This window comes from Labrus bergylta, chromosome 3, assembly GCF_963930695.1.
Source record: "Labrus bergylta chromosome 3, fLabBer1.1, whole genome shotgun sequence".
NCBI lineage: Eukaryota > Metazoa > Chordata > Actinopteri > Labriformes > Labridae > Labrus > Labrus bergylta.
Genome location: NC_089197.1, coordinates 14337073 through 14351069, shown reverse-complemented (window position 1 = coordinate 14351069; position 13997 = coordinate 14337073). Strand labels below are relative to the sequence as shown.

General features: G+C 38.6%; 1 protein-coding gene across 6 annotated transcripts; it reads left to right on the top strand.

Annotated features, from left to right (window-relative positions):
* The first annotated feature begins 525 nt into the window (after positions 1-525).
* LOC109989438 (kinesin-like protein KIF23) lies at positions 526-12686 on the top strand. Of its 6 annotated transcripts, XM_065952770.1 has the most exons (24): positions 526-596; positions 1704-1770; positions 1996-2124; positions 2461-2566; positions 2907-3043; positions 3133-3245; positions 3380-3550; positions 3753-3794; positions 4219-4331; positions 5617-5738; positions 5867-5969; positions 6083-6162; positions 6239-6358; positions 6514-6673; positions 6824-6985; positions 7217-7383; positions 7526-7699; positions 7994-8191; positions 8434-8739; positions 10445-10678; positions 10902-10990; positions 11606-11666; positions 11855-11895; positions 12031-12686. In XM_065952770.1, the coding sequence occupies exons 1-24, from the start codon at positions 583-585 to the stop codon at positions 12044-12046; spliced, it is 2925 nt and encodes a 974-aa protein (XP_065808842.1). In that variant the 5' UTR covers positions 526-582; the 3' UTR covers positions 12047-12686. The 6 variants fall into 6 exon arrangements, with proteins under 6 accessions (XP_065808842.1, XP_020496844.1, XP_065808844.1 ...); XM_020641188.3 differs by lacking the exon at positions 3753-3794; XM_065952772.1 differs by lacking the exon at positions 8434-8739.
* Positions 12687-13997: the final 1311 nt, after the last annotated feature.

Here is a 13997-nt window from a genome sequence, read left to right as displayed (position 1 = left end):
TAATCATGTCGTAATATTTACAGTCTATGTGTTCATGGCTACACTTCGCTGGTTTACAGATGCTGCGTTCACGTGCTCCTCCGGTAATGGGTTGGTTGGGAACTCGTTCCTCTGATCTGTTGTGTTCATGACTTGTGTCGTATCAGAGACGCCACAAATACAATCCATTGTATTATTTTGCTCAGCACTGATTTTTATGATTCTACCGGGAAAGCAACAATCGAGTATGATAATGTCACAAAGTAAAAACGACTCATGTAATAATATATCGTTAATTTTAACATTCAAGCCCACTTTTACTTTAGCGCGCCTTGTTTCTGATTACTATGACAGCCTGACGGGTTGCTGTTTCGATCCTTGAAGCCTTGACTTGAATTTGTCTAGTTGGAGATTAATTTATCCGAAAACTTGAACACCACTTAAAAGAAGGTGGAGTTTACATAGCGGTGGCGGAGGCCGGACATCCGCTGCAACAGCCTCGTCTTCACTGTGATTGGTTGGATTATTCGACAGCTTTCCGGAAGAGGGAATTCAAATCGAGCAGGGCGCACTTGTCTGCAGAGGAGTTTCTAAACACAAACAATGCAGAGACCGGGGTTAGTAACTTATTCCTTGTTTTTTTTTTTTAATTGTTTAAAAATATAATTAGATAAACATCTAATAAGCTACAGCCTGCTAATAACATGCAGACAATTAAGTAACCCACCTTCTCTTAGTCTCTATAGATAGAAAACGACGAGCTGAGTTATCTTAGCTGTCTAGCTTAGCACTCAGTTGACTGTTCGTCTGCGTTTCAATGCTGACTTTAACATTCACCTTTTGACCTAAAAGCTATTACTGCTCTCTCTTGGAAATCAAAACGTATTCAAACTTACGTCAAGTCGTTATTTTTCTTTCGTTTCTGATCATCACCTCACCAAGTATTTCACGAGCAGGTGACACCTGAGTCAACTTTGCGAGTGTGCTTCATTTAGCTGAAAATAAATTGACAAAACGTGATGGCATATAAGAAATATGTTAAAAACATTAAGCAATATATATGGAAGCCCATTTCCGCCAGTAAAAAAAATGAAAATGAAAATAATAAAGTCTCATAATTTCAATTTTTTAACTCATTATTTTTACTTATCTCATTATTATGACTTTTTATCTCATTATTATGACTTTATATCTCATAATTTTGACTTTACATCTCATATTTTGACTTATTATCTCATTATTATGACTTTTTATATCATTATTTTTCTTATCTCATTATTATGACTTTTTATCTCATAATTTCTACTTTATATCTCATAATTTCTACTTTATATCTCATAATTTCGATTTTATATCTCACAATTTCGACTTCTTATCTCATTATTATGACTTTATTATTTTCATTTTTATTTTTTTAACTTGTGGAAATGGGCTTCCATAAATATATGGTGAAGAGTAAGAAGAAAAAGCTGTTCATCACTCTGCTTTGTGTGGTTTTGTGTCTCAGTTCAAATTATTTGAAGTATTTGTATTTAATTGAATTGTGTCCTTGCCTCAACTCAACAACAACAACACCTAACTTGAGAGTATGACTTCAATAATGTGTAGCTAGTTACTTGGGTGAATATTTTTTAGTATAATCCGCCGTCTGGTAATGTGACATATGTGACTTAAAATAATTGATGTTGTTTGACCTCTATTCTGTATTGCTTCAACACTTTCAGCAAAGGGAAAACTCCTCGGAGGCCGGGCCCAAAAAAGCCTTCCAGCGTAGAGAAGGATCCTGTTGGAGTAAGTGAACACATCTTTTCCTCAAACTGAGTTTAATATTGAATAACAGCAGCTCTAAAAAAGACCTCAGTGGACATAGAAAATTAATCATAAAGCTGAACCTTCATTGTGCTTATCTGTGGTAAGAACATTAACATTGTTGTAGTCAGAGGGAGGCATTTCTGTGTTTGCTGCGGTTTACCCGAATGTATGTCTATAAGTTGTGAGATCTCATCTTCGCTGTAGGTATACTGCCGTATCCGTCCTCTAGGAGCTGAAGATGAGGAATGTTGTATTGAGATGATCAGCAGCTCCACGATTCAGCTTCACCCTCCTGATGGTCTTAAAGCAAACCGCAATGGAGAATACAAAGAGGTAAGCATTATTTGATATCAACATCCACACATTGCAGTGACCGCCTTTGCTCTATACTTTGTTCATTTTAGGAAATGGCCTTTAATGGTTTTGCAAAGTCAGGGATTTGGATAATTTGTTTTATTTTATACAGCAACAAAACTTATGTAGCGTAACAGATAAAAAAAAATAAAAAATCATGAAGGTGGTTTAGTTACAGCAACACTCGTTAGAGAACTGAGCCTTTCTTTTTCACAAAAAGGTTTAATGTTATGATTCTAATAAGGCTATTGGCTCTTCTTGCCATGACTTGTTGAATGCCACTAACACATACTACATTTTCTTTTTGCTTTTTAGACGCAGTACTCCTTTAAGAAAGTATTTGGTATAAATACCAGTCAAATTGAGTTGTTTGAGGATGTTGCCAAGCCTCTGGTGGAAGACCTCATTCATTCCAAGAACGGTGAGTCAGTGAGAGTTTTGTCTATGCATGAAATATATGATGTGAACTGAGCACAATCGCAAATATTGAATAAAGGAAGGATAAGCATTAACTCATCAGCAGGACGTTAGTTACAACTGTTTCATTCATTCATTCATTCATTATGAAAGGGTAAATTCAAGGAACATTTTCTGAAACAGAAGTGAAATATGAGTTTGAATGTGTGAGTTACTATTACTTTGACTTTTGGTTATTCTAAACTTTGAATATTAAGGTCGCACCAACCAACAGAATATGTAATATCACAGACGGTAAAGTCAGTCGGAGCCTTCTGTAACCACTATTATTTTTTATTTTATAGGTCTGCTCTTTACATACGGTGTTACTGGAAGCGGTAAGACGTTCACCATGACTGGCTCACCTGGGGAAGGCGGATTACTCCCTCGTAGTCTGGACATGCTCTTCAACAGCATCGGACCCTGGCAGGCCAAACGATTTGTAAGACTTTCATTTGTGTTTTAGAAGTTTGTCTCCAATTTAAGCATTGTGGGTGAGCTGTTTGGTTCAAAGTTTTATTTCTTTGTTAGGTGTTCAAACCTGATGACAAAAATGGAATGGAGATCCAGAATCAAGTTGATGCTCTCCTAGAGAGACAGAAGCGGGACAGTCAGCAGTCCGTGCCCAAAACGCCATCATCCAGGTAGTTATGACTGATTGTATCTCACTTTTAAGTTTCAAATACTATTGATGTTCATAATTCTGAAGGTTTTACTGCCTGTTAAGTCAATTTAGATTACTGTTTACTGTTGCTTTTCTTGTCGTTTATGTGTTTAGGCAGAAGGCAGATCCAGAGATTGCAGATATGATCAGCTCAGAAGAGGCATGTAAATCTGACAATGTGGATGAAGACTGCTGTTACAGCGTCTTCGTTTCCTACGTCGAGGTCTACAACAATTATATCTATGATCTCCTCGAAGATGCTCCATTTGACCCAATCAGACCTAAGTAGGTGACAGAAGTTCAAATGTGTGGATGCTTTTAACTCATCTCTGTACAAAGCTCAGTCGTCTTTGCCTTTATAGTTGGGAATGCTACCCAACTCTGCCGACACTCTTAACATCCTTCTTCTGTGCACAACTAAGGTGTTCCTTATAGTTGTGATTTTTTTGTTGACGAGATGCACTTGTACAAATCCTGTGTTTGTTAGGTGGCTCGGTGGAGGCACGCCTGTACGGAATAATGAGTTCATGTATGTGGCCAGTTAAAGTACATCGCTCAGTACTCTGTTTATTTATAGGGGTAACATGGCTGTAGCTTTTTTTATTGTGTTGGTCATCAGTGCATTCCCATCCCATTAATCCAAAGCTCTGTAAATAGACAAGTGTAGTTTACTGGCTAGCTTTGACATGACTGTGGCTGTTGTCTTCAATGATTAGCTCCCTGCTGTTACTGTTAGTCTAGATACCCATAATGTCTCCTAATGTCTTATGTGCAAACCCATTGTGCATGTGTCTGTACCCCTGAATGTGTCTGCATTTCTCCCTAGAATGTACTGTATGTTATTTTAGTTATAAAGCTAACATCATTTTGCTTTTGCTTCTTGTCTTACTAAAGCAACCCATCCCTGTGTGCATTGTTGGTGTGTGTTGATAATTCTCATCAACCTGTTTCAGACCACCTCAATCCAAACTTCTCCGAGAGGACCAGAATCACAACATGTATGTTGCCGGCTGCACAGAGGTCGAAGTGAAATCCACAGAGGAGGCTTTTGAAGTGTTTTGGAAAGGTGAGTGGAAATACAAACATTATCTCTTTGTTAATTTAGTTTGAATCTTCTGGATTTTAATAATTGTTAGTAAAAGGCCTACTTTGTATTCACGTTCAAATATGAAATGTCTTACTTCAACAGACAGCAAACCTCAAATAAAACCTCACACAGACGTGTTATGACCGTTTTAACACTTTATTATAATTAGAGTAGTGAGTGTGGTGAGCGGATGTGCAGACATCAATGCGCACTCATCGCACGTTGAAGCTGTTTTGACAGCAACATTGTGTTAACAAAGACTACAGTCTGCAGTGCAGAGCACACTTTACTCTGGTGAATGAAGTTACAATAGAACAGGTGACCTGTTTCATCTTTCTCCTCTGTGTGTAATGACACACTCGCTCAATCTCGCTCGTCCGTCCGCTGTGAGCTATTTCTCCCTTTAAGGTTGTTCTGTTTTGTAGTTATTAAAAGAATAATCATTTAAAATTCCAAAATATAGGAAAACATCTAGTTATGCTGCTCTGTCCTGGATATCAAGCGTTGTTGGTTTGGTGGGGTGAAGCGGTAATTGCAAAGTGAAAGTCCTTCTTTTTCTGTGGACTAAAAAGACAATTTGAACTAAACGTTTGTAGATCGTGTTGCATATTTCATTTGTTTGGGACTTTTTGTTCATTGTGATTTCATAAAGGGGTTAATTAAAGGGATATTTTTGTTAGGGTAGCAGCGTACAGATCAACAACGGACGCGTTTCAGCTCAGAGCCTTTATCAGCGCTTTGTTTGTCATCTATTTTCTTTTTGTGCTCGTGCTCCTGAAGTTTTATTTCTCTTTGAGTATGCTCCTTTTTTTCTGTTTTGAATTAAGCCTATCCTAGAACACACAATGCAACAAAAAACATTTACAAGAATGTGGACTACAAAACGATTATCGATTAAAAAAAATTTGTAACCGATTATTAACCTCAGCAGACCTCTGACACTTGGTGCTTTCACCTCCTTGACGTTTTTAGTTTTATTATTTTTTTAACTTGAAGATGACACGCTGCAGTTCGGCGGATCTGACTTTAGAGTTTTCATTCTTTTTTTTAAATACCCGAGTACTCGTTTGCACCCCTACTGTGTACAAACTTTCCTCAAAGCGGGCAGACCAGGTTTGAATCTGACCTGTGGCTCCTTTGCTGCATGTCATTCTCCACTCTCTCTTCCTGACTTTATCCACTTTCCTATCCAATAAAGGCAAAAATAGTTATTTGAAAAAAACATTTGTTAATGCTTTTATTGACAAAATATCTTTATTTTCAGGGCAAAAGAAAAGGAGGATAGCCAACACTCAACTAAATCGTGAATCCAGTCGCTCCCACAGTGTGTTCATGGTGAAATTAGCCCAGGCTCCGCTTGATGCTGATGGGGATCACATTCTACAGGTGACATGCAGCTCAGAAGTTACACTTCAAAAAACATTTTTCATGTTTTACACGACAAAACGTGGAAATATTTTGTTTGAATTTCAATTGGAGCTCATCATGTCATTAAGCATTTTATCTTCCTTTAGGACAAAAACCAGGTGAACGTGAGCCAGCTGTGTTTGGTGGACCTGGCAGGCAGCGAGCGCACCAGCAGAACCCGGGCAGAGGGAAGCCGTCTCCGTGAAGCAGGTCAGTTAATTCCTTTCTGTGGGATCTGATGTCTTTCTGTGAATCTGCAACATTTTAAACGTGTTCATTCAGACTGTTTATTTTTCTCAGTCTATTTCACCTCTCATTCACAGGAAATATTAACCAGTCCTTGATGACACTGCGCACATGTATGGAAGTCCTGCGTGAAAACCAGATGTGTGGAACTAATAAGGTTCCTATTTTTTTTCTTTGTTCTTTGTTAATGTTCCAGTAGATGCAGTTTCACAGAGCCTTGTTTCCTTTTCCAGATGGTGCCATACAGGGACTCTAAAGTTACACACCTGTTTAAAAACTACTTTGATGGAGAAGGAAAAGTCCGGATGATTGTGTGTGTCAACCCAAAGGCTGATGATTATGATGAAACTATGGTAAGACATGGTATTTGACAGCGACTTATCTGTTGTCTCTTCTAATTGTCCCCCAAATATCCAGATATTCTCCAAGTTTTTAACTTTGAGAATTGCTGGAGGCTTGAAGGAACTATGAGTGTGTTTCTAAAAAAATGCAATTCTTTGTTTTGCAGCTGGTGATGCGTTTTGCTGAGATGACCCAGGAGGTGGAGATTGCTCGGCCAGTTGACCGGCCTATCTGTGGCCTTGCTGCTGGACGCAGACACAGAAACCAGGTCTTCAGAGATGAGCTGTCACGTCGCCTAGAAGAGAGGGAAGGTCCGAATAATGCCGGTAAATTACCCTCAAGTTTGTATTGCTAGCTCGTTGTGCTCATGTCGGGGTGTGTTCTTACATGTTATATATTCATAACATATATTAAACTATTTTATTTCAGTTATATGTTACTAAATCTGCTTAAATGTGTTCTTATTCCCACATTAGATGACCAAAGTTTAATGAGTCAGCTCATAGAAAGCCTTCCAGCCCTCCCTCCCTGTGAGCTGGCTGACCCAGCTGATGATATGACGTTGCCCCGCCTGATTGAGGTCCTGGAAAGGAGGCATCGAATCCGTCAGATGATGACAGAGCAGTTCGACAAAACCGGTTTGGGCTTTTTATACTACAGCCAAATGAGACTCTGGTGTGGATACAAAGTTCTCCTCACTGCTAATTTTAGGCAATAACAAAAATTAGTAATCTTTTGAAGGCATTTTTTTTTTTTAAACTCCGGCTTATCTGCCCATGACACCTTAATCTAATATTTGAAAGGATTTTTATTGGTCTTTGAGTCCTTTTTTATCTACAGGGATAAGCAACATGTGTTTTCTCCTGCAGCCACTACTCTGAAATCCATGATTCAGCAGTTTGACAGTCAGCTTAATGCAAAGGAGAACTTCCTTCATGACCAACGAAGCAAACTGAGTGAGAAAGACAAAGTCATCATCAACCAGAGAGCGGAGTTAGAACGACTAGAAAAAAAATCCAAAACATTAGAATATAAGGTATTGTGTCCTTTTACATTATTTTCTTTGATTGTCCAGTGCTCTACATTTGTTAACTATTTTTTTTTTTACACTTGCTCAAAGAAGTAATGTAGTCTGATTTCCCTTTTTTCACTCTGAAACTACCGGGCGTCCTCTTTAGGTCGATATCTTGCAGAAGACTACGGACATGTACGAACAGGACAAACGCTCCCTTCAGCAGGAGCTGGAGACCCGGGAGCAGAGGCTGCATAGAGAGCTGTCAGAGAGGAGGCGCATGGAGCAGCGCATGCAGGGGGTGATGACAGACACCAAGCTCAAGTGGGAGAAGGAGTGTGTAAGTGGAACTATTGACAGGTGCATTTCTATCTGGTAATATTTAGTTTTTATATTGATGACTCACACAGACATCATTATGATCAATGTAGCTTTATGTGGGTTACACTGGGCAACTGCAACACTTTATATTTTAGAGATCTTGTCCAGTGGTAGTGGTTTTCAAAATGTGTTAATACAAATTTCAATGTTTAACATTTTAGCTGTTGCTTGAGCGGGAACAGTGCAATGCAGGCCGGCCTTGAAAATTCATGCATGTTCTTCGGTCAACTTTTTACTGACGTCTCATTATTAGGAGAGGCGAGTAAATGCCAAGCAGATGGAGATGCAGAACAAGTTGTGGGTGAAGGATGAAAAGCTGAAGCAGCTCAAGGCCATAGTGACGGAAAGTGGCAGTGGGGGTGTTGGCTTTCCCGTCGAGCGCCAAGAGAAGCCTGAGAGGCCTTCAAGAGAGAGGGATCAGAAGAGGTCTGCCTCGCCGTCGTCACTTCCTGTGAGTGATTTACTCTTATGAGGCTTTCTCCTTCCGTTTGCACTCAATTCATCTCTAAAAACAATTTTAACTGAAAATTGTGCATGTCATTAATAATTCCGATTAACTTAAACCTGAACTCTTAAGATTTCTGTTTACTGTTCACAGCAGCTTCTTCTTTGTATCACCCTGTTGTGTATTTGTGTCAATCTGGAGCCCCTAACATCCACAATGCTTGGCACCATTCCTTCGTCACTTTTCAGGACATCAGCCAAACTCCTTCCAACCAAAATCGAGCCAATGTCAGGGCTTTTCAGGACCTTTACCCCACACCTTCCTCCTCTTCAGCCTATCCTTCTGTAGCCTCTTGCATCTCTGAATGGGAGCACAGGGTCCCTGTAGACTCAAGCAGCAGAGCTAGGCATGTTGGGACTCCGCAATACAGGAGCCGGACTCCCTGCCAAGGCACCAGCAGCGTGGGTCGCAGGAGAGGCCAGCTCTGGGCCCCTGACTCTGAGGCCCCAGCTACGACTCTTGTCTATGGGTTAGACCTAGAAGCAGGCACAAGGGTCAGTGTGTGTTAGAACTTAGATTTCCTTAAGATTATGTTTTAATTTACAAGTCTGTAGCTTGAGCCTTGTCGCCTTTGTAGAACTGCACCCGTAGTGTCATCAGTAGATGTCTGCTTGTTTAGAAATGCTTTAAGTAGAGGTGCTTCATTAGTGAAGGCTGGAGTTTCTCCCTATCCACACGGTAAGGTAGACCAGCCTGTCATGCTTGTAAATCCTCTTGACTTGCATTTAAAGCTTTAAGAGTAGTTTTAACATGTTTGTAGATCTTTTAGTCTCTAACTGCTCTCTAGAATTTATTTTTCCTTTCTCCACATCATGTCAAATATGAGTAGCACTACATTATCACAGACAATGAACCCCCCCCCCCCCCAAAAAAAACACTGAAAATACCTGTTTATTTAATGAATTCAAAAGTTGCAGAAATACACATTGTACAATACTGATGCAGAATGTTGCATGTTCATTTATTAGGCTTCACAAAAAAAAATATCCCAACAAAAACTTAAAATGTAACTTTTTAGTTATATTTGGTTTTCAATAACTTTGTGAATGTTTCACAAAAAATTACCATCTAGATTTCACATCCTGTCTTTCTTTGAGAAGATGCTACAATGCACCTTTTTATTTATTTATTTTTTTAATTTTGGGGGAGGGGATATTTGCCTTTATTAGACAGGACAGCTTAAGAGCATAGTGAGAGAGAGCGGGGATGACATGCAGCAAAGGGGAGAGGTCGCTGGAACTTTGACGCTGGACTCTACATGGGGCTCATGCTCTAACCACTGCAATGGACGAGCACCTCATGCTTTCTGTTTTCAGAAACATACAAATAGAAAACAACCTTTGACCAGAGTCAGACTTTACACACGGGGCCAAATTGTCAAATTAAAAAATGCTGTTTTATCCCGAGATACTTGGCTTTTCTCAAAATATACACATGTGGAAGTGTTTGTTATTTTGACTCTGCCTTTAATTTTCTTCATATTATAAATTTGAAATTTTGCCTCGATGGGTTCCAGACTTATTCCCAGCGACTCAAATAATCAAAAATTAATGAAGTGAGACAAAGCAGTAATTCTATCTGATTATGAGGCTTTCTTAAACAACTACCATGTGGAAATGGAATCCAGCATCAACAATGGGCCATCCAAAACTTTATTTTAGAAGAAAGCCAGTTAATGTGGAGTTCATCAGAGACCCTCTCAGTGCATTGATACCAAAACTGAGTAATCCGATACTACTTTTAAAAGAGAATTACTGTATCAGCTGTCGCATTAAAACAAGAACATGTTTAAACCTTTTTTTTTCCAGTCACCTGTGCTTTACAACACATCTCCTGATACATACTATTCATTCAGTGTCCATTCAAATGTAATTGCTATTCCCTCCGAACTACTTTTGCACTGCTTTGCATGTTCCTTCTTATTCACTCAACTAGTCTGATGTGTATGTATTTCTGGAAGGCCTGAAAATGGTTTGTTTGGGATGTGACTCCTGACTATGTGGAGGGCTAAAAGTCCCCCCCACCTCCCCAAAATGTAAGATAAACCTCTTGGACTTCCAGTAGTACATTTGCTTTCAATACTAGCTAACAACCTCTCGTGATCAACCTTCAGTACTAACCCGGACAAATTCCGAAGCTTCCTGCTGGTGTCACATGTGAATAATTGCTGGTTTCTCTTTCTCACACTGGGATCACCAGACGTCCACTCCGGTTCATCTGACGCACAGGCGCTCACACTCTGCGGGTGGGGAGAAATGGGTAGACCACAAACCAACTTCTAATTTGGATCTAGACACAGTCATGCAGCCAATCATACCCAATGCAATCAAAGTGTCGGCCCCCAACGAGAAAGCTCTGTCTAAATGCCAAAAGTATGTGCTTAGACATCAAGAGCTTGCCTCTGACGGGGAGATCGAGACCAAGTTGATCAAGGTAAAAATCACATCTTTACTTAATTCAGACTTCTGATTATTTCAAGTCTTGCATGAGTTTGACTTTGAGTTGTTCACGTACAGACTTTACTCTCTGGCCAGATTTTTGATCATCATGGGACACTGCTTCTGTTTTTCCATGTTCTGTGAAGAGGCCTTTCTTTCCTTATTATCCTTTTAGACATTTGTGAGTTAAAAAAAAAAAAAAAAATGTTTCTTCACAGGGCAATGTGTTCAAGACCAGAAGTGGTGGACAAGCTGTTCAGTTCACTGACATTGAGACACTGAAACAAGAGTGCCCAACAGCATCAAGGTACAGTTTTTCCCCCCCATCTAAAACAGGCTGTGATATTTATGTCTTTGTACAAGGTAATTTGACTTTAAAAGATATTAACATAACGCATCTGTTAAATATTAAAGATAATTATGTAACTATACCTCAAAACACAAGTTGGAAAGTTGTTTTTAATATTTTTAATTCATTAATATGACAAATATTTAGGTTGCACATGTTTAGCTGTGGCAGCAAGAAGCTCATAAATTACACATTAATACCGATAAGTTTGGAAAGGATCTAAAGTAAGGCAGTCAAAATAAATTAGTTGACCACTCCTCCACTGGAGCCAATTGAGAGGCTTTTGGTCGAGAAGTTTAGAGTTATTATGTGCAGAAAAACTAGTTGACTGAAATGCACTTACAGATGAATATGTTAACTGTTCAGTTTAGAAACGATAGTTTTACACATGCCACACCCTTTTTCCAAACATCGTACTCAGCATGAATTGATTTAATTCCTCCAGCCTTTATCACTTAAATTATCATTTTTAACTGATTCCACTTACATCTTATGGTTTTTATATTCATAATGTTTAGTTCAGGGTGGGGAGTTTTATGCAGAGAACTAACAAAGATCCAATTTTTTTTCCAGTCGCAAGAGGCGTTCAGGGTCTGGAGAGGGACCAGCTCATATCGACGACATAGAAAACAGGGTAAGCCCTTCATGAATCTCAAAAAGAGAAAGTGTTGAACTATTCTTATGCCTTTCTGTTATCGTATACATATATCATACACTCAGCAATCCAGAAGATTCTTATATACATCTTAAGGTATCAGTGATTATGAGCTTTGATGGCTGTATTCATGTTGTCAATCCCTTTCCAACCCTTTCTCACATTAGGCTCCAGTGACAAGCACAAGTTCAATCCATGGCTATCAAAAGTAAGTAAATAAAAGCATGTGTTTGCATCTGTTAAATGTATACACAGTATTTATAGCATCATTTCTATCAAAGCGTTGTAGCCATTTCTTGGATTAAAAGTCAGGTTTGTTCATGTTTTTACTTCTTTCTTCCAGACGGAGAAAACCTTGAGCTCCTAGACAACTTAAGGACTTTTTTTTTTTTTTGTCTGACTATCGGATCAGTGAAGGGACCTCCATATGAAACTATGCATCCTTTTGGGAGTCTGAACACTCTTTCTCGGATCTTATGACAAACTATTATAGTGCAATTATAATTTAATCAAAGCTGTTTTGATACTGTGCTGGACTAGTGCGCTTTCTTTTTTATGAATGCTGGTATTATTCAATCTTACAGACAGGGAAATATTTAAAAGCCCAATATAAATATTCCTTGAAAATGAAATGTTTTTTTCACCTAATCTTTTTCACTGCTTTTTACTGCTACCCAAAGATTAGAATATTTGAGCCCTAGAACAATAGAAAATGTATATTTTTTTAGTGTTACTGCTTTTTTTTCTTGCTTTTTTCAATAGGATTATTCATTTATTAGATGTTAAACTTAGAACATATCTGATTATAAAAAAGAGAAAAGTACAACACTCAGTTGTTTTGATTAACAATGTGTCAAACGTCAGCTTTAAATATAGAACTGTACAGTAGGTGCTGAAATCAATCTAGCTGTAAATAAGCAGTCGACCTTTGTTTCTTGAAACTTCTGAGATGTGTAGCACACTGCTGTTTTTGGTGGCATTAAATTTATAAAAGCAAAAGGTCTTGTCATGATTTCCTGACCCACAAAGGTAAAAGGTTTTTTAAAGTCTTCAATCTTTTGGCCTTTAGTACGTACATCCGAACCTTCTTGTATTTATTTATTTTGAACATTTTTAAGTTCCCTGCAATAAACAGGCAAATGAAGCCAATAACAAAAAGGCTAAAGTTGGTGTTTGACCTTTAGTTTAAGGTAGTTCAGTCTCTCTTATTTGCCTCTGAGGTGAATGCAAATTAATTCCAACAGATCTTTTATGTATGAAAGTCCTCTCTTCATGGCTTCCAAAATTCTCATGAGGATTTCATGTACTTCCAAAAACATTTCAGTTTCAGTCACAAACAGTAAGACACACTTTTTAAAATAATCACACAAAATAAATTTCATCCATTTAGATAAACTTTTCTCCACCTCCCTTCAAATAACTGGAAAACAAGTGTCAACTTGTCTGACTGTCAGAGCCACAATGATCGACTCATTTACAAAGTCAAAAGCTCACCAAGTCTAAGCAGACCGTTTACCTTACTGACAAGTCGACACTTCATGCGTGTTTGTGCAACATTTTTGGCCTGTCAACAGGTGAGAAATATCAAACCAAACTAACACAACCAAGCAGAAGCATACACAAGCAAGTCTGTAGATCGTTGTTTTTCTCACCTTGGCTAAAATCCTGTGGACAGGATCTCGCTGCTTGCATTCTGGCGGTGTGAAATTCCACCAATGTGTTTCAAATGCTTTGAGGTGGCAGATTTTGGATCACAGATATACGAGCATCACTTTTATTCTCCATCTGAAGCAAAACACTAATTCAGAACATTAAAGAGCTTTATAGAGCCGAGTCAAGTATTTAATCCTTATCTCCCTTATTCTGTTATTCTTTGTAACTTGGTATATGCTTCAGTTTGACACCTTCAACTCTTCTATCTGTTGAAGAAATGGATTGCCATTCATTTACCAGAGGACAGAAACTTGTAGTTTACAATGTGAACAGCAGGGGGAACTAAACACCTTCAGAAAGTACATTATTTAAAACAGGCCATTGAGGAATGTGTGCTTCAATATATTTAAAGATTTTTTTACTCATACTAAACTAGAAGTGATATTTATTATCACTTAAAAACAGCACATCTACCCCAAGAATCTGTTTTTCTTCATGCAAGAGCAGTTCCATGCCTAAATGACACCATAAGTCAAAGAGTGCCTGTCACCCCTTTATGTAGGTTACATGCCACATACTCAGTCTCTGCCACTGACATTAGACAGCTTGTGTTTCCCAGAATGCCCTTCTGCCTCACTGCTATTATTTCACAGTGAC

Bases quoted from the DNA above. Each gene is read 5' to 3' on its own strand.
- LOC109989438 (XM_065952770.1), top strand. The intron at 3,044-3,132 runs GTAAGACTTTCA...TTTCTTTGTTAG, and splicing joins CCTGGCAGGCCAAACGATTT to GTGTTCAAACCTGATGACAA. The intron at 5,970-6,082 runs GTCAGTTAATTC...TCTCATTCACAG, and splicing joins AAGCCGTCTCCGTGAAGCAG to GAAATATTAACCAGTCCTTG.